This window comes from Hippopotamus amphibius, chromosome 8, assembly GCF_030028045.1.
Source record: "Hippopotamus amphibius kiboko isolate mHipAmp2 chromosome 8, mHipAmp2.hap2, whole genome shotgun sequence".
Taxonomy (NCBI): Eukaryota; Metazoa; Chordata; class Mammalia; order Artiodactyla; family Hippopotamidae; genus Hippopotamus; species Hippopotamus amphibius.
In genome coordinates this window covers 103396332-103416893 of record NC_080193.1, presented here as the reverse complement: position 1 = coordinate 103416893, position 20562 = coordinate 103396332, and the positions used below count along the sequence as shown (strand labels likewise).

General features: G+C 43.2%; 1 protein-coding gene across 3 annotated transcripts in view; it reads left to right on the top strand.

Moving 5' to 3' along the window:
- CASP10 (caspase 10) overlaps positions 1-9843 on the top strand; it is a 30394-nt gene extending 20551 nt beyond the window's left edge. For 2 of the 3 annotated variants that reach the window (XM_057745886.1, XM_057745885.1), the window contains 3 exons: positions 816-924; positions 2185-2677; positions 5280-9843. In XM_057745886.1, the coding sequence (XP_057601869.1) occupies positions 816-924; positions 2185-2677; positions 5280-5433 (756 nt within the window). In that variant the 3' untranslated portion in view covers positions 5434-9843. Of the gene's footprint in view, positions 1-815; positions 925-2184; positions 2678-5279 lie in introns of those variants that run through there. The other variant, XM_057745887.1, reaches the window with a different exon arrangement.
- Positions 9844-20562: the final 10719 nt, after the last annotated feature.

Genomic DNA, 20562 nt, shown 5'->3' with positions numbered 1-20562 from the left:
TTCATTGACTGAAGCCACTTCTTTTCTGCTTGGATCAAAGCTGCACCCTGTGCTGTATATCATAGGGAGGTCAGCTTGGTGCTTTGTGACCACGACCTAGAGGGGTGGAATGGGGAGGGTGGCAGGGAGGCCCAGGAGGGAGGGGATATATGTGTATATATATAGCTGATTCACTTTGTTGTACAGCAGAAACCAACACAACACTGTAAAGCAATAATAATCCAATAAGGATGTAAATAAATAAATAATTTTAAAATGCCAAAAAAAAAGGAAAAAAGAAAGCTGTACCATGTTTTTAGGAGATCATTTCAGCCACAGAGAGGCCCTATTGAAGCCAGCTCAGCTAATTTGTAATTAAATGCTATTTATAATAATTTTCAAAAATAATTGCACATATTTTAAAATTCCCACTGTGATCTCTACAAAAGAGAGTTCTGTTTCTGGAGGAATCAGATCACTCCAGAATCCTACCATTTAAAAAAACTAATTACCATTTGATATTTTTATTGTCTTGTTAGATTCTTACCTATGCTTTCCTCACTTTGCTAATCCAATAAGAAAGATGCTTTTGCACAAATACTGGGTTTGCCAAAGTTAAAAGTACATATTTTATTATTTAACACTGCGAATTCACATTCTGCAGTTAAGACAGGTGAAGTTTGAATTTTAATGAGGACCTGTTATTCCGCCTTGGAATTAATTGATGAATTCCAGATCAGGACCAGGATCTTGAGAACTCTCTGCTTGGTTAGAAACATTAAACCCTTAAAATGAGAATTCCCTGATAAGCGGTTCCTATCTCTCCGTCTTTCAAGGAGACAGCTGTGTACAGGATGAATCGGAAGCACAGAGGGCATTGTGTTGTTGTCAACAACCGCAGTTTTACCTCACTGTCAAAAAGACAAGGGACCGATAAAGATGCTGGTAAGAAAGTCTGGAAGTACATGAAATGCAAGTTAGAAATCTTAAAATCATTTTTTATTTTCACGTTTTCTTTCTGTAGTTTTATTTTTTTATTTTTAAAATTTATTTATTTTATTGGCTGTGTTGGGTCTTCGTTGCTGCACACGGGCTTTCTCTAGTTGCGGCGAGCGGGGGCTACTCTTCATTGTGGTGTGTGGGCTCCTCATTGTGGTGGCCTCTCTTGTTGTGGAGCACAGGCTCTAGGCGCATGGGCTTCAGTAGTTGCAGCACATGGGCTCAATAGTTGTGGCTCACGGGCTTTAGAGTGCAGGCTCAACAGTTGTGGCACATGAGCCTAATTGCTCTGTGGCACATGGTACCTTCCTGAGTCAGGGCTTGAACCCATGTCCCCTGCATTGGCAGGCAGATTCTTACCCACTGCGCCACCTAAGAAGTCCCTTTTTGTAATTTTTTTCTTCCATTTAGATATAAGGATGATATCAGAAATATTTCCAAGCTTCCTATATATTCTGGTGTCTTAGTCCATCCGATGGTGTCTAATATCATTAGATGGCTTTTAAACAGCAAACATTTATTTCTCACAGTTCTGGAAAGTGGGACGTCCAAGATCAAGGCTCTGGCATTTTGGTGTCTGGTGAGAGCCCAGTTGCCAGATGGCCGTCTTCTCTCTGTAACCTTACGCGGCTGGGGCAAGATTGCTCTTTGGGGTCTTCTTCTGGGCTCCACCCTCATGACCTAAACACCTCCCAAAGCCTCCACTTCCTAATACCCTCACCTTAGGAGTTAGGATTTCAACATGTGAATTGGGGGGGGGGGGGAGGACAAACATTCAGACCATAGCTCCTGGGTGTCACCAGCCTGCTTAAAGAGTGACCAGAGTCCCTGACCACTTATGACTCTGGTTAGGAGGAAGCACCTGGGTCAGCACGAGAAAACCTGGGTTAGATTTCTGCCTCCGTCACTAACCATTTTGTGATTGTGGGAGAGGCATGCGGCCTCAGCTTTCTCACCTGTGAAACAGAATGAAATTCTGGCCTCAGCTGACTCACAGGATCATGGCGATAGCACGGTGGCTACTATGAAAAGGCAGGTTAATGGTAACATTTTATTGTTATGAAAGTAAAAAAAAAAATCCAAAGCTTCAGGCTATTTGCTATGCAATTTTTATAATTGCTAGCATTGTTCACCCCTTCATTTTACTTTGTTTCGCTCCATTTCACATCATTTCATGATTTCCCCTTTCTCTCCCTTTTTTCACAGAGTGCCTGAAGCGTGTGTTTCAGTGGCTTGGGTTCCATGTGCATATATATGTCAATGTGACTAAAGGTCACCTAGACGAGGTTCTGCAGGAATTTAAGACTCATCCAGGCCATGCGGATGGAGACTGCTTTGTGTTCTGCGTTCTGACCCATGGGAAATTTGGAGCTGTCTACTCTTCTGATGGGGACCTCATTCCCATCCGGGAGATCATGTCTCACTTCACAGCTGAGCAGTGCCCTGGTCTGGCTCACAAACCCAAACTCTTTTTCATCCAGGCCTGCCAAGGTGAAGAGATACAACCGTCCGTATCCATTGAAGCAGATGCAGTAAATCCTGAGCACGTGCCCCCTTCCCTTCAGGACAGTATTCCCGTTGAGGCGGATTTCCTTCTTGGCCTGGCCACTGTCCCTGGCTACGTGTCCTTTCGGCATGTGGAGGAAGGTAGCTGGTATATCCAATCTCTGTATAATCATCTGAAGGACTTGGTCCCAAGGTGAGAGTTTTGAGTTGTTCCATTCCTCTACTACAGAATTTTAAAAAAGACACAGTCCCTGTCCTCAAGATGCTCACAATCTAGAGGGACAGAAAAGTAGATGGGGAAGATCATTCCCTTAAGGTAAACATACATTGTAAAGCACAGGTGTTATAGGAACATATAGAACTAGCATCTCACCCAGATTTGGAGGATCAGGGGGAGCTTCTAGAGATGCCAAATAGATGTTAGGTGAATAATCAGGAAGAAAGACATCCTGGGGAGAGGGAACAGCATCAGTATGGGCATGATCAATTGCTTATATTTACTGAGTGTGCTGCCTTTGGCATTACAATATCCTTGGTTTCCTGCCGCTGCTCTGACAACTTTCTGTCTGTCTCTGTCACATGCTCTTTACCTGGTGCCATGCAAATGGGCCTTCACCAAGGTTCTGCCCTGGCCCTTCTCTGCTCTCTCTCTATAGCCCCTTTCGGCAGCTTTAGCTATACCTGGAGGCCATGGGCATCTCCATGAAAATGTCTCCCAAATTGCCATCTCTGAGCTTCTGGAAGGCAGAGATGTTTCATTTAACCTTATATCCTCAGCACCTGACACAGTACCTGATACATGGTTGAGGTTGATAAGTATTTGCTGGACAGGTGAATGCCAGGCTGAGTCAACCTCATTCTTCAGGTCCTAAGCATTTCTCACAGCTGGCCAGACATTCTACCTCTCTGTTGCCCTTGGACCTCACATTCAATATGCACAATCCTGAATTCATCTCCTTAGCCCTCTCCAGGAGCTTCTACTCCTGAATCCCCATTTCTAGGAATGGTTACAATGCTCTTCTGGGAATTCAGGATTGGGCGCCGGATTGGAGCCTTGAATCACCTTAGTTTTTCCCTCTTCTTTACCAACCTCTCCATCAAAGACAAATGTCCTATGGCGTCAGGGAAAATGCACTATTCATGAGAGGTCTGCTGTGTGCCTACTGTCCTGGGTACTGAGCCAGGGGCTTGGGGTATCGTTGTGAACAAGAGAGACAAACTCTCTTCTCCATAGGACTTACCACTCAGTGAGAGGAAGACATCATAAAAATATAAGTAAATGAATATTTGAATTAGTAAGATAATTTTAGAAAGTAATACCTGCTAGGAAAAGCAAAACAGGGTAATGATATAGAGAGTGGAACAGGGTGCCACTTGAGAAGGCTTCCTGGTAGAGGTGATATTTCAAGTGAGACTGAATGATGAGTCAGCCACAGGGAGATCTGGGGATAGCGAGAACAGCTAGTGCGATGCAGGATGCAGGTACTGAGAACCATGTAGGGCCTGCATGCCCACCTGAAGGTGATGGTAAGCAGTAGTAGTATTACTAACACCAGACATGATGATCAGTGGAATGTGGGAGCCAGTGCTCCGAGTCCTTTACATAAATTGCCTCATTTAATTCTCACGGCAATCTCTAAAATGGGTACCCTTATAGAGCTGAGAAAACAGAGGCATCGTGAAATAAGTGAACTGCCAAGGATCACATAATCAGTGAGTGATGAAGGCATGATTCAAACTTGAGTTCTGTCTCCAGAGCCTATGTTTTGCTCCTGGTGATACGTATCGCCCGCCGCTGGAACATTCTGGTAAATGCCCCTGAGCCCTAGATCAAATGTTGCCTCCTCTATGGAGTCTTCTCTTCTTCTCCCAGCCAGAGGTGCTGTCTTCTCAGAATTTGCAGGGGAACTTTGACCTACTTTTCATTCTGTGTTGATCACATTATGCCTTGTATTACGGAGTTTGTCTATATGCTATCCTTGGTACGTTTCATGTCTGTATTCTAAGTGTTTAACTTCAGGAATTGTGTCATGTTTGCTCTTTATCCCTCCCAAAACCTAAAATAGAGAGGGTATTTATTTATTTATTTTATTTATTATTTATTGGCTGCCTTGGGTCTTTGTTGCTGCACACGGACTTTCTGTAGTTGTGGAGAACGGGGGCTGCTCTTCATTGCGGTGTGCAGGCTTCTTATTGTGGTGGCTTCTCTTGTTGTGGAGCACAGGCTCCAGGCATGCGGGCTTCAGTAATTGCAGCATGTGGGCTCAATAGTTGTGGCTCACAGGCTCTAGAGCTCAGGCTCAGTAGTTGTGGTGCACGGGGTTAGTTGCTCTGAGGCATGTAGGATCTTCCCAGACCAGGGCTCGAACCTGTGTCCCCTGCATTGGCAGGTGGATTCTTAACCACTGCACCACCAGGGAAGGCCCTTAGAGAGGGTATTATTAATAGTAGGCTCTCTCTTTCTCTCTCTCTCTCTATTTCTATCACCTCCTGTTCTATCTATCTATCTGCCAGCTTGAAGGAGGAATACGGAAAAATAATTATATGCAAAATGTCTTTGTGGACTAAGTGCATTAAAATGCAAGGTGTGATTATTATTATAATGTTCTTAAATACTGAATGTAGAATTGAAAATTTTTATATAATTTAACATTTCTTTTTCAATTTTAGAAACAAGATTTCTCTATATTTGGCAACATTCCAGTTAGAATCTTAGCATGCTAGACTGGGAAGAAATAACGTGGTATGTGATTTCTGCCTCCTGGTTGAAAATATGTTTTCTTTTCTGCCTGCAGACAGGAAGATATCTTATCCATTCTCACCGCTGTCAACAATGATGTGAGTCGACAAGCAGACAAACATGGAAGAAAAAAACAGATGCCTCAGCCTGCTTTCACACTACGTAAAAAAGTAGTATTCCCTGTGCCACAGGAAGAACTTTTACTATAGTAGAGAATTTTGATCGACCCTTAGACTTGAAAGGACCCTTTGGTCATCGCTTCCAACCTCCCACCCATCATAAAAATAAGTAACGGGTAGTGTCATTCTAGTGATAGAATATGCCCTATTTTCCGACACAACAAAATCTGGTGTTTTCTTCTTTTTCTTTTTGATAAGTCTAAATGGTCGAAAACTTTCTTTATTGAAGCCTTGGATTGTAGTCTTGAATTTAGCTGTGCACGTTGAGAAAAAAGTGATTGGCCTCGGTTCGTGTATCTGTGAAGTAAAAGGTGGGACCAGGTATATTTTAAGTTTCCTTTTAGCACGGAACCACTGTCTGTGGCCTTGATTGAACTTAGGTTTCCCTTCTATATGCTCACCCCTTGTTATAATACTGTATCCCCTCTGCACGGTCTTGTTTTGGACATTGGATTGTGATGGGGTCGTGGTTCACCTACCCTCTCCCTGTTCTCCCCTAAAATTTGGTCTAGGCCACATCCACTTCCTGCTATAGTGTAAGGAATGTGTTCCTGCAGGAGCTGTTTCTCCTGGGCCGGGAACAGAATCGGCTCTCGGAAGATGACACATTTAGTGTGAAGAGAGACACATTTAGCTGCTCTGGGAGCGGAAACTTTACGACCTCGTATTACATTCCATGTTGGTCAGGACCTTCAGATGCCGGTGATGGAACACTGACTTCAAACCAACTAAAGCAAAGAAGAAAATTTGTTGCTTCTTTCACCTGAAAACACATAAATGCGGAGGCTGGCTTCGGGTGTGGCTTGAATCAGAACTAAACCTGCACACAGCAGAGTCTCGGTCAGAGTCCTCAGGGTTGGCAGCTGTTTGTAGTCAACATCCCCTGCCTTGGCTCTGACACGCTCTCTGCTCCTCTGGCCCACAGTGCTGAGGAGGGAGGCGGCCTCAGGGACTGACACTCTTCACAGGGCTTGTTGCTCTCTCTTTAGCCAGGGAGTGTCTGGCTATGCCTTCTGGAGGGAGTGACTCTGTATGGAAACTTTAATACTGTAAAAATTAAGGTTGTGAACACTCCTACGTACTGAACTTTTTTTTTTTTTTTTTTTCAAGAGGAATTTTTAATTCTTGGAAGGAATTAAATGTTAATTCCTGGAAGGAGGGAGATTGAAAATCCTGTGGTTAATGACTTCATTTACAGACGAAGAAGCTGAAGCCCAAGGAGACAGAGTGATTTGCTACAGCCTCCAGTAAGGTATTGTTTACAGGATTTTATTTCCCACTTAACTGAACTGGAATGGCATGGGTCATAACAGGACTTTATGAATATTTCTTGGATATGCAGGTGCTCATGAACGATGTCAGAGAATGAAGAAGAAATAACTCAGTGATGCTTGGTTTGATAATTATTTCTGTGTAAGTCAAATTAATATCTGGCAAATTTGCAATGAGAATATTCATAAGAACCTTGTAATAACGTAGCTAGTAATCACATGGATTTGAATGTAGGTTGACCATGGAAACAAATCTCATATATATATGTCAGGATGATCTTCCAGACCATTGTTCATACGAGTCAAAGCTAACAGCTGGTGGGTACAGTCTTTGTCCAGTAGGGTATACATAGCTTTTGGTCATTTAACAGTCCTTTGCAAGTGAAGGATGGTTTGGTACAAAGGAAAGAGCAAAAGGTCTGGAGAGAGAAGCCTTGGGTTCCTCTTGTACGCTGTGATTCCCTTGCTCTGAGACACTAAATCTGACCAGTTTTTTGAGCCTTATCTATATAGCAGAGAAGTATTATCTGTTGGGAGGATTAAGGTTTAAATCTAATTGTGGTGTGGTGCATATAAGGCCTATGATAGCAGAATCTTCTGGTAGTAACCTTAATGGAAATAACAGAGTTTGAGTTTCTTTGCATCTAATTCTCTGACTTTTAGCCTCAAATCAACAGCATCAACAGTCACTGATATTCTCTGACTGAGGAATAACAAGGCCAGCTCTTAGCTCTGAGTCTAGCTGGTCAAAATAGGTGATGAACTCTCCTGCATCAGAAACATGTGGGGCTAGATGTTGAAGTCCTGGGCCTCTGGTCTATTTTACATTTCTGTTTCACTGGAACCTAGTACATGTGCAAGGTTAAACTCTGGAATCAGGAAACGTCCCATGATCTTTCTTTTCAGAGGCCTCCAGCAAACACTGGAGGAGTCACTAGACATTTATGCCTGTGAGTCATGGGACTATACGTTAGTGCAATCATTCTTGGCTCGTTTTTCCTAACTGGAGCGTATACATACTTGGCCCTTGTCTGTGTGTGTGTGTGTGTGTGTGTGTGTGAGTGAAAGAGAGAGAGAGAGAGAATTTAGAGTCCAGAACAAAAGGAAGTAATTTATCACAACCATTTGGCAGTGCCTACAGCCATTGTCTGTCCAGACATTTATGATGAAAATGGGCAGATGGAATAAGATTTCTATATATTTTGCCTAGTTTTGCTCAACCTACAAGAACCACAGTCAATTTTTTCTTTTATTTTTTTTGTCTCTCAAAAGTTTGGCTTCTACCAAACAAAAGGAAAGATATGAAAACTTTTGATAGAGTATTATGCAAATGTTAGTTATTTAATAATGATACTAGCAGTGTTTATCATTATTAGAACTATTAGTCACTACACAGCCTAACTGGCCTCTGCTTCAGGGACTCACCATGGTGGTGGGCAGGTTTGATATCATGGCATTTCCCTTAGCAATACATTATATTCCCCCAATGCTCAGGCAATTTAAACGTATAAGCAACTGGTACATTGTGGTTACTGACCGATAAAACCAGACGCTGATCAATTTAACACAACAGTGAATGAGGCTGAATAGCAGCCCTTTGCCCATGATCAAGTCTCCACTGAGGTGATCCAAATTAGACATTTACCTCATTTTATACACAACTTGTGTGCCATATCTGATTCACTAAATGTTCCAGGTCGGGTACTTTCTGAGTGACCTAGTCAAGTTCGCAACCTGGAATTCTTGGGCCCTCAGGTTTTTGTGGGTTTATCCTCAGGGTCTGAGAGTCCTCCACCTTCATTTTTAAATGTTGTCACTCCTTTTGGGAACAATCTTTAAGAATTAATACACGTGCCTTTCTCTTCCATATGACCACCTCGTATTTGAGTGCCACCATGCAACTTCTGTGCTCACATCCGGGTGCACATGGAAAATGATGAACTTTACGTTGCACTTTTAAATGTAGCATAGATTAGGGTCCATGGCTGGGGATTCTTAGGTTTATTGTCAGGGGCCAGTGGTTAATCTGTTTGAAACCTGCTCCAATTCATGCTCTCAACCCTATAGATTCTACTACGCTATCCCTCCCCTTAACTCTTCCAGCAGAGGGAACTCACATCACTTGAAGCGTTGTGGATTTGAGAGACCCTTGGTCCAGCCGTCCCAGTGTTAAACTTAACAAAGTTTCACAGCTGTTAGAGGAGGATTCAGAAATCCTGTGTATCTCTTGCTTTGTAATCCTGCCATCTGGTTTCACCCGTGGACCGCTTTAATTATCTTTTTCTCCGTTGAACTTGAATCTGCCCCCTTAGAACATATTTAAAACCACTGGGGCCTTTCTCACCTTCTGAGATGGCCCACACTCTGTGGAGTGTGTCTCTCTCTAAATAAATCCACTTCTTGCCTAAAAAAAATAAAAATAAAAAAAAAATAAAACCACTGGTTCTCATTCTAAACTCTGGAGCCATAACAAACGTGTAGTTATCCTCTGGTGAGGTATATGTTGTCTGTGACAAGTTTTTTTGTTTTCTTTTGTTAACTTTTTTTCTGCTAGGGTTTGAATCTTGTCAAAAGTCTGCAGTTTGCTCTTAAAGAAGTGGTAAAAATATAGTGACCATTTGTATCTTTAAACAGAAACTAAGTTTCTGATAGTAGAACCCTTTTAAAAAAGCACTAAGGGAATTTCCTGTTTAAAGAACTGACCCATTTGGCAATACAAACATTGTATTTAACATAACTTTTGCATATATGAAATTTAAAAGAGGGTTTTTCTATTAAAAATTTTAGATTGTATTCAATTTTACTGTTTAAATTTATTTTTGAATAGGTACTATCCTTACATTGTTTGAAGATAAGTACATATGAAAAGGTGTTCAAGAAAAGTCTTCCCCCATTTCTGTCCACTGCATGCCGGGTTCTCCCTCCTCTCATCCCATAGACAATTTCAGGATTACTTAGTGCAAATGCAAATACAAATATATGTGCATTTTAAAATACGTATTTCTTGAAACGAAATATATATTATAGACTGTGAAACTCACATCTCTCATTTGGTCTTATTTAAAATGATTCTGTAAGATGCCTGGAAATACTGGTACAATTCTAGAATGGGAATAACTTTATGAGTTTTGTGGACTGAGTGCTTGTAAATAGTAGTAACTGCCTTACCAATAAATAAAGAGATTTTTTTCCTTTTTACCTCTGAGTAGTATCTTTGATTTTACTTAATAACTTTTTCCCACTTATATAGTGATACACGTTCATTGTGGAATATTTGGGAAATACAAGAACATGCAAAGAAGAAGAGTTCATTCATTTTTAATTGCATTTTGGCATACACTTTCCCTTTATTTCACTCTGCATTTCTCCCTGATCTTCCGCACCCCCTTTAAGTGAGCCTAACCTCCATGTCCTCTCAATTGCAAATCTAGTACACTTTGTCATTACCAATATCTGTACTGCCACCCAAGTCTCAACTTCAAATGTGCCCCTCTGTAACAACCACCTCCTGCCAATCCATCTCACTTCCTCTAGGACCTTGCCTCTAGCTGTCGGCAGTGCCAGTGGGGCCCCTAGTCAGTCCACTGACCCTGTCAGCCATCTTTCCAATGTCAACGTCACCTCTCACTCTCTCTTTCCCTCTTTATCCAGCTAGAATCCGTGTGTCATCATTAAACTCACTCTCTTGCAACAGCCCTCACCACCCTTGCCTTTCCTTCAGTCTTAGAATCCAAACTGGTTAATCCCATATGTCTGCTTACTCCATGTTTGTCCAGGAATTCTTGGTTGTGGCTGGTGTAAAAACACAACATTGCAGACTGATTTCATTTAAAGCCGATGACCACAGACCTCAAATAGGTGTTCCGTGTTTCCTTCAAATCCTGTGACATTTCCCTAGTTGTCACCCTTTTGCTTTCTCAGATTATTTTAAACCTTCTTTTGTCTGCTCAGACCTCTGTCATCCTCCATGCCCGTCACTTTCACTTGATGGTCTGTCTCATTCATTTCTCTAAGCATGATCAGAAGAGACTTCCACCTTCCACCGCCAAGTCTCCCCACCCACCTGCACCTTAACCCCCATTCACTGATTTCTCTTCCATCAACAGTGGGTGAGCTGTCCGTGCTATTCCCAAGAGTCAGTGCCTTGTGCAGGGACCATGCCATCCTGCTTACTCAGAGAAGCCACCTCCACAGCCCTCCCTGTAGCTCCTTCCTGCTCTATTTTCCTTCCCCCCAGTCCCAGGCATCCCCCCTTGGGGATGCTGTACACGACAAAACATGCTGTAACTTCTTGCTTTAAAACAAAAAAACAAAACAAAACCGAAACTCCCCAAAGCCTATTTTGTGTCAGCTGTTCAGATGCAAGCTCTGAGAGGAGGGTTCTTGTGCCAGTGATTTGTTCAGGAAGTGAACCTCTCCGGAGGAACCAGCATGGAGTGGGAAGCAGGACAGGGAAGGGGAGGAGGCAGGCAAGGCTGAGGCCACACCTGTGTGATCTCAGCCTGGCCTGGCCAGGGTGCTCTGGAGGGGAAATCAGCCATAGAGTCCCACTCTACCAGAGGCCGGGGGGCCAGACTTTCATCGTCCCTCAACCCCCCATCCTTGGCTAAGAGCTGCCCCAGGTGGGGGAACTTAAACGTCCAGACACTTCCCATGGGCAGAGGGCAGTCCCTAACATAGTCCCCCACACAACGTGTGAGCCTTTAGAAGCAAAATCCCCTCCCAGCTGGCAAGCGGGTGGTGGTAGGGGTGGGTAGGGGATGGGGTGGGGTGGGGAGCACCAGGGGATTAAAAAGGGTGACAGGAGATCTGTGGGGAGCACTGACGGCATCCCCTGCGCCTCTCGTGACCCCGCATCATGTTTTGTCTTCCCACCCTCAGGTCTGTCCAATGTTTGCATGGCCTGGGGTAACAGTAAAGTCTGAGGCCCACGAATCATATGTACGAATATAAATATCCAGTAAACTGTTCTCCTCTCCTGCTGCCTCTTTGGGATGAAAGGCCAGGTTAGAATTTATCATTTTTGTGGTGTGCAGAGTGTCTGCCCCTGGTTCACAGCTTGCCCCTTTCTTGTCCACCCTCAGCTCCTTCCAGATGACCCAAAGCCCTAATATATGCAAAGGGACATGAAAAATGTCACAAGGAGTCAGTTCCGTGTACCCTTAAGCCCAGAATTTTATGAAAGAATTTTCTATGCTCTAAGACTGAAAGGTTAGAGCTATTTCTTAAAAAAGCCTCACCTTTACTAACCCACTACACATCTATCATTTGTGAATGTATCTAAGCAGAAACACTCTCTACTCTCGACTATTTTAACAATCCCACTACTGGGCATATACCCGTTCAAAAAGATACACGTGGGGGCTTCCTAGGTGGCACAGTGGTTGAGAATCCACCTGCCGATGCAGGGGACACGGGTTTAATCCCTGCTCCAAGAAGATCCCACATGCCGTGGAGCAACTAAGCCCGTGAGCCACAACTGTTGAGCCCATGTGCTGCAACTACTGAAGCCCACACACCTAGAGCCCGTGCTCCGCAACAAGAGAAGCCATGGCAATGAGGAGCCCGCACACCACAACAAAGAGTAGCCCCCACTCACTACAACTAAAAAGAAAGCCCGCACACAGCAAAAAAGACCCAACACAGCCAATAAAATAAATTAATTAAAAAAAAAAAGATACACGTGGAAGCTGCTGCATAACAAAGGGAGATCAACTCGATGATGGGTGATGACTTAGAGGGCTGGGATAGGGAGGGTGGGAAGGAGTCGTGGGAGAGAGGGGATATGGGGATATATGTATAAATGCAGCTGATTCACTTTGTTGTACAGCAAAAACTGGCACAACAGTGTAAAGCGATTATATTCCAATAAAGAGCTTAAAAAAAAAAAGATACACATACCACAGTGTTCATTGCAGCATTGTTTACAATAGCCAGGGCATGGAAGCAACCTAAATGCCCATCAATGGATGAATGGATAAAGAAGATGTGGCACATATATACAATGGAATATCACTCAGCCATAAAAAGGAACAAAACTGAGTTATTTGTAGTGAGGTGGATGGACCTAGAGTCTGTCATACAGAGTGAAGTAAATCAGAAAGAGAAAAACAAATACTGTATGCTAACACATATATACGGAATCTAGAAAAATGGTACTGATGAACCTAGTGTCAGGGCAGGAATATAGACGCAGACTTAGAGAACGGACTTGAGGACACAGGCAGGGAAGAGGAAGCTGGGACAAGTGAGAGAGTAGCATTGACATATACACTACCAATTGTAAAACAGATGGCTAGTGGGAAACTGCTGCAGGGCACAGCGAGATCAGCTTGATGCTTTGTGAAGACCTAAAGGGATGGGATAGGGAGGGTGGGAGGGAGGCCCAAGAGGGAGGGGATATGGGGATATATGTATACATATAGCTGATTCACTTTGTTGTACAGCAGAAACTAACACAATATTGTAAAGCAATTATACTCCAATAAAGATGAAAAAATTTTTAAAAATAAACATTAAAACAACATTGGAAAACTAAAGAATGAACCACAAATTAGGACATGGCGTGTGCCACAAGGGATGTAGAAATACATAGAGCCAGTACCTGCTGTAGTTTTGGTGGTGCTTGTTTCTGTGGTGGTGATATAACTAGTGTTGCCGAGGCAGAGAGATAAGGGCTATTGACTCACTTTTTATTGCCCTGAGCCATTTCTGTTGCAAAATAACCATCCTAATGTATAGTCTGGAACACGATGCCTGCAGATGAGAAACTGCCTTGGGATGCCTCCGAGCACAGCAAACCTGTTCTGATAAATTAGCGTAAATCGGGGGTTCCAATGTAGACCCAGCCTTCTTCATCTGTGCTTATTTCACCACTTAAAAGAATCTTCACCATCCCCCACCGCTTCCCCACTCATACCTTCCTGACACCCCAGCTCTGGCCACCCTACCAGGGGACAGTGAGTTGGGTTTGGCTAGGGACTTCTTATTGCTACCAAATTAGCAACCCCAGCCCTTGGGGTCTAGCCACTTGCGGAGGCTGAAAACGAGACTCCGTGAGAGTGACAGAGAGGTGTTACTGTTCCCATTTTATAGATAAGAAAAATCAAGGCTCAGAGAAGCTAAGTAATGAGCAAGGTCACACTGCCAGAAAATGGGAAGGACCAGCCTTGAACTCCACCTAGTTGAGTCCAAGTCCACGACCCTGGCCTTCCTGTCTGCGCCACACTGCTAGTGTGAAAATATTCCCTGAGGGACAGAATCCTACACAGCGTAGTTTGCACCCCGTCTTGGTTCCTGGAGACGGGAGTCTGGCCTCTCTGCTCAGGTTATTACCCTGCAGTGTCTAGGTCAAGCCAGTTCAATCCACAGCTTGAGTCCTGTGAGAAATGGACTTCGCCCAGTTTAAAGATAGACTATGACAATGGGCAGTTTTATTACTTACGAGAAACGTGATTCATTCTGCCAGTAATTGGAAGCACAGCTGTCTGTAGAAAAGTTAGGCTGATTCAACCCCCTCCTGAGCTCCAGCACTGGCTCCTTAGGTCTACGATCCCTGCGGGTGATCAATTCACTCCCCCTTTTTTGCTGTTTGTGTTCAGTAGGAAGTTATACTTTCTGGGAAGGACAATGAAAATAATTTAGCAGCTGGAAGAGAACACATGTAAGGGCGCTGAACAGGCTCTCAGGTCTCAACAGCCTCCCCTCCCAGGTCCACCCTGGCTCTGATACCTGACACCCCCACCACGTCCCCCCAGTGCAAAGGCAGGGCGGCGTTTAATAGTCCTGTCCGGACCTGAAAGCCACAGTACCCTGAAGCAAGATGTCGGCCTGGCCCCTTGCAGCAAGCACCACCTTTCTTTCTTGGAGACATAGAGTTTAGAATTCTCAACTTATCACCCTTCTACGCCCTCTCTTATCGTTCCTCCTCTTTTTTTTACGTGTGCTTCTCTCTTTCCTTTCACCATAAACATCTTTTATTTTCTTTATTTGGAAAATATAATACAAACAGGTGGTGAACAATTTAAACACTACAGAAGGATACACAGGGCAAGTAAACTTCACACTGATCCCTGTCTACCAAGCCCCCAGTTCCTTTAACAGAGGTAATCACTGTTTCCAATGTTCTGAATATTCTTTCAGAGATGTTTTATTCTTATAGACGCATGTGCATGTCTGTGTCCTTTCCTCATTTCCCTGCCCCCAGATGTTAGCAGACTGTTGTGCACCTTGGTTTTCTAATTGAACATATCTCAGAGGCTGTTCTATATCAGAACATATAGGTCTCCTCGATCTTTTTTCTTTTCTTTGAAAGGGCAAACACGATTTTTTAAAAACTTTTTATTTTATGTTAGAGTATAGTTGATTAACAACGTTGTGTTAGAACTTCCCTGGTGGTGCAGTGGTTAAGAATCTGCCTGCCAATGCAGGGGACACAGTTTCGATCCCTGGGCCAGGAAGATCCCACATGCCGCAGAGCAACTAAGCCTGTGTGCCACAACTACTGAGCCTATGTTCTAGAACTCTTGAGCCACAACAACTGAGCCCACCTGCTGCAACTACTGTAATCCATGGCACCTAGAGCCCATGCTCTGCAGCAAGAGAAGCCACTGCACCGAGAAGCCCAAGCATCGCAACAGAGAATAGCCCCTGTTCACACAACTAGAGAAAGCCCGTGTGCAGCAACGAAGACCCAACACAGCTAAAAAAAAAAGAAAACCCCAAAACAAACAAAAAAACAAAACAAGAAAAACAAAACAAACCAATGTTGTGTTAGTTTCAGGTGTACAGCAAAGTGATTCAATTATGCATATACTTGTATCTATTCTTTTTCAAATCCTTTTCCCATTTAGGTTGTTACATAATATTGAGCAGAGTTCCCTGTGCTATACAGTAGGTCCTTGTTGGTTATCCATTTTAAATATAACAGTCTGTACATGTCAATCCCAAACTCCCTAACTATCCCTCTACTACCCTTCCCCTCTGGTAACCATAATAAGTTCATTCTCTAAGTCCATGAGTCTGTTTATGCTTTGTAAATAAGTTCATTTGTATAATATTTTTTTTTAGATTCTGCATATGTGATATCATACGCTATTTCTCTTTCTCTGTCTGACTCACTTCACTTAATATGACAGTCTCTAGGTCCACCCATGTTGCTGCAAATGGCATTATTTCATTCCTATTATGGCTGAGTAATATTCCATTGTATATATGTACCTCATCTTCTTTATCCATTCCTCTGCTGATGGACATTTAGGTTGTTTCCATGTCTTGTAAACAGTGCTGCAATGAACATTGGGGTACATGTATCTTTTTTGTTGACTGTGACTATTCCATCATGTATATGATCTAGCTAGCCCCCTACAGGGATTGCAAACCTTGTAAGGGCAGAAACAAGATCTTATTTACCCTCGTTGCCTATACTCTAACCTAAAGCAGTGCTTTGCACAAAGGGGTAAGCCAGAATTGTTTAACATAAGCCACAGACACATCCACCCATTCACAAAATTTCCAAGGATATAAATGTTAAAAAAAAAGTATGAAGGCCTTGAAAGATACCTTTTTATACCTTTATATAAAGATATATAGAGGGCTTCCCTGGTGGGGCAGGGTTAGGAATCCTCCTGCCAATGCAGGACACAAGGGTTCGATCCCTGGGCCGGGATGATCCCACATGCCGTGGAGCAACTAAGCCTGTGCACTGCAACTACTGAGCCCGCGTGCCGCAACTACTGAAGCCCACGCACCTAGAGCCTGTGTTCTGCAACAAGAGAAGACACCATACTGAGAAGCCTGAGCACTGCAGTGAAGAGTAGCCCCCACTCGCTGCAACTAGAGAAAGCATGCGTGCAGCAACGAAGACCCAACACAGTCAAAAAGAAAAAAAAAGAATTTCAATGTAAAACAAACATGCTAAACATTCAAAAAAGAAAAAAAAAGATGGGCAATGAAGTTTGGGAAGATGAGAAAGTTTGGAGACAGACAGTGCATGGTTGCACAACGACGTTAGTGTACTTGGTGCCACTGAACTGCACATTTAAAAATGGTTTAAATGGTAAATTTTATGTTACATATAGTTTACGACAACAAAAAAAAGACATGCAATAAATAAGGGGAAAATATTTGCTACATAATTAACTAAGGATGAAGGTCTCTAATAAAATTTGTAAAACTAAACATACTTTTAGGAATGAGCTGAGGAGGAATTTCTATGAATCAGAAAGAAAATGACAAAAAGCTCAAGTGCATTCCATTAAAGGCTGGAATCCTGCCAATCTATGGGGTTGTGATAAGAAAGATTTACCAAGCAAAAGTATAATTTTGTTATCATCTTTTTCCATGATCACAAGTTCTAAATTAAGTACAGCCAAATTAATAGTTTTATGTTTAAGTTAAAATTCTGTTTACAGATTTGATTTATCAATGAAATATTTTGGTAGAATTTTCTTTTTCATTATTAAAAATTCACCTGTATCGTTATCATGAAAAAAAAGCTCAACTACAAAATGAGTAAAGGATATGAACAAGTATTTCATAGAAGAAGAAATAAAAATGAACAATAAAGTTATGAAAAGTTCAATATTCCTACTAATTGCACAAAACAAACTAAAACAGTGAGATACTAAGCCTCAGATTAATAAAAGTTAAAGAAAAAAAGGTTGGAAATTGCCACTTTTATGTGCTGAAAATATAAATTGATGCAGGCTTTTAGGGAAAGCAATGTCACCATATCTTTCAAAAATTTAATTGCACAATTCTAGGACAGAGCAATTCATTCCTCTTTCAGGAATTTTTCCCAGAAACAGTCATGTTCACAAAAACACATGTTCACTGTGTATAATAGCCCAAATTGGAAACTGTCCACAAACTATCCAAACTGAAAACTCTTCCTTACGTAGAGAAATGGCTAAGTAAATTTTACAAGTATACGATGATATACTAGGCATGAATTAAAAGAATGAATTAGGATTATATGTACAGACCTGGAATGAGGCCATTATATCTTGATAAGTGAAAGGAAAGGAAGCTATAAAATTAATTATAGCCCTTAACTGAATATATATATAAAATATATGTTATATATATAAAATATATATATATTAGAGTCCAGTCATAGATGGAAACCACATCTGTCATTTAATTTGAAAGGGAAAATTTAATAGGAAGAATGATTAACTAGTTAAAGAAGGTTTAGCTGCTCCAGGTAAAATATCTCCAGGGCTGAGGGAGAGTACCCAGAGAAGGAAGAAATTTGGAAGACTCCTCCGCCACCCCAAGGCTGGGAATCAAAACTGGTTGAAGAACGGACTTCCCTGGTGGTCCAGTGGTTAAGACTCCATACTTCCACTGCAGGGGGCATGGGTTTGATCCCTGGTGGGGGAACTAAAATCCTTCAAGCTGAGGGGCCAAAAACAAAAGAGAACTGGTTGAAGAAGATGTGGCTGTGCCCACCGATGATAGAGGAGTTCCCTGGGGGGATCGTGGGCCAGAGCCTGTCTGCAGTGGGCCAGCCAGGGCTGGTGGGCAGCGGGCTGCGCACGGGGGGCCAGCGCAGGTCTCCGCAGTGGGCCCCACAAGAAGCAGCCCCAACCAGAAAGAGAAGCCTCTCCCTCCGCGCTCGCGCGCCCTGGTCCTGCAGCGCCCTCTGGCTACAAAGCTTAAGAGTATGCCAGCGGGCAAAAGAGATATTGTACACAGTGTAGCTATAGTGTCACAAGCCAGACCGAGAAGAGTGGGTCTGAGCTGAGCGGCAATACATTGATTGACTCCAGCATGGTGTACGGACCCTGCTTCTGTAAACGAAATGGTATATGTGGCATGTATAATAGTATATTATAGTATCTATGGTATGTGCATAAATGCTATAGTAATATTTGTTCACCCTTATTATGTATTTACTCTGTGTGCTAGGAGCTGTTCTAAATATTTTGCAAGTATTTGATTTTTATAACAACCCTCAAATGCAGAAGTTGTTAATATCTCTACTCTATAAATGAGGAAACTGAAGCACTGCACTGTTAATTTGCCCAAGGTCACACGGCTAGCAAGTAGCAGAGCAAGAGTCACAGTGGCTTTACAAGCGTAGGAAAAGACTGAAAGAATCAAGAGGTTAACAGTGGTGACCTCTCAAGCTGGCATCGAAGAGGCCATAGGAAAGGTTTTCACATTTAAAAAAAGTTTTTTTGGCTGTCTGCGTGGCTTGTGGAATCTTAGTTCCCCAACCAGGGAGTAAACCTGGGCCCCCGCCGTGAAAGCACTGAGTCCTAACCCCTGGACCACCAGGGAATTCCCAGTTTTCACTTTTTTTTATAAATAAATACAGTGATAAAACTACTGCTTTTTATTTTGTTTTTGTATCTGTGGGTGGGATTTTTTTTTTTTTGAGGGGGGGAGTTGTAGTTTTCAAAGAAGTAGCTAAAATAATTAATGTGACAACTCCCTGTGCCAAGCGGTAAGAAACAAGCGACCCAGCAGCACTGCAGGCAGCGTGGGAGGGGGGGAGCGGCAGTGGCCCCCGTGAAGGATGGGAAGAGGTTGAGTCACTGTGAGCACTGGTTCCTGGTTCGCATTGCGTCCGGTGTGACCTGTGACTGCTTCTCTGTGCTGAGCTTCCTGCCTGCCCTCCCCACCGCCACAGCTTCAGAGAGTAGGTGACTGCGGCTGCCTGCGGGACTGAACGTTTATCAAGCACTTGTGAGATAATATCAGTAAGCACCGCTGCCCAGGGCAAACGGAGCAGGTCATTTTTATCTCCGTTTCCCACAGGAAAAGACCAAGACTCCGGGAAGCAAGGGAAGGCGCCCAGATCCTCAGGGACAGGCAGAGCTGAATGCAGACCTGATTCCAAAATCCCAGCTCACCCAGCTGCTTTCTACACAGTAAAAGACTAGGCTTCTTTTCCCAGCTGCCTGCTTCAGGAAGGTTGACCCTGGTGGCTGACTGGGCCACTTGAGATCCTTTCCCAGAGATGGAGGGCTGCAAGTCAAGGTGTCAGCAGAGGGAGAGCCAGGCCAGAGGTGCTGACATTGGCTTTCACCTGAAGCACCATCACCTCTCTTTCCTTCTAGGAGCAGCCCTTGGGGCTACGTCCACGATTGGGCTGTGTGGGGTTGGGCCTGGGCAGAGTGCACACAGCTGACCACTTGAACTTTGGGAACATTGATGTGAGCCTGGAATTTCCAGAGGAAGTTGCAGGGGATGAGATGTGGTGGACGCCACTGCCGTGCTCAGTTCAGACACGGATGCACTGACTAGAGCTGGTGCCCGGTGGGACCCACCCTCTCTTTGGATATTAGTCCACTCTAGTTACCAGCAGGCTGGATATGCATGGAGGAGGGTGGTGTTTAGCTAAGTTTTTGTAGGAACTGGTCCCCTACAGTGTGGGACCCAACAACAGAGGAGGGACTGTCAGTGATACTGGGTGGTGCATAGTAATTATGAATCATGCACAGTGGATGGCACAGGGAAAACTTAGCCTCTTTATAATTCTCTTGCATCATCAGGGAAAAAAAAATCCACTATCTTTGCCAATACATCTATTATGTCTCAAAAAATGCTCATTTCCCTTTCTGACCAAGGAAAGAGTAGGCAATAGTATCTAGCTAGAACTTAGAAAACAGTGTTACCTTTTCATTTTATTTATTTTTACAGCTCCTTTTCTGTAGCAAATGTATGGTAGTGACATAAGATTTCCTTTTTTAAAAAAAAAAGATATTTATTTTTTTATTGGTTGTGTTGGGTCTTTGTTGCTACACGTGGGCTTTCCCTAGTTCTGGCGAGTGGGGTCTACTCTTCGTCTCAGTGCTCCGGCTTCTCAGTGCAGTGGCTTCTCTTGTTGCAGAGCACGGGCTCTAGGCACACAGGCTTCAGTAGTTGCAGCAGGTGG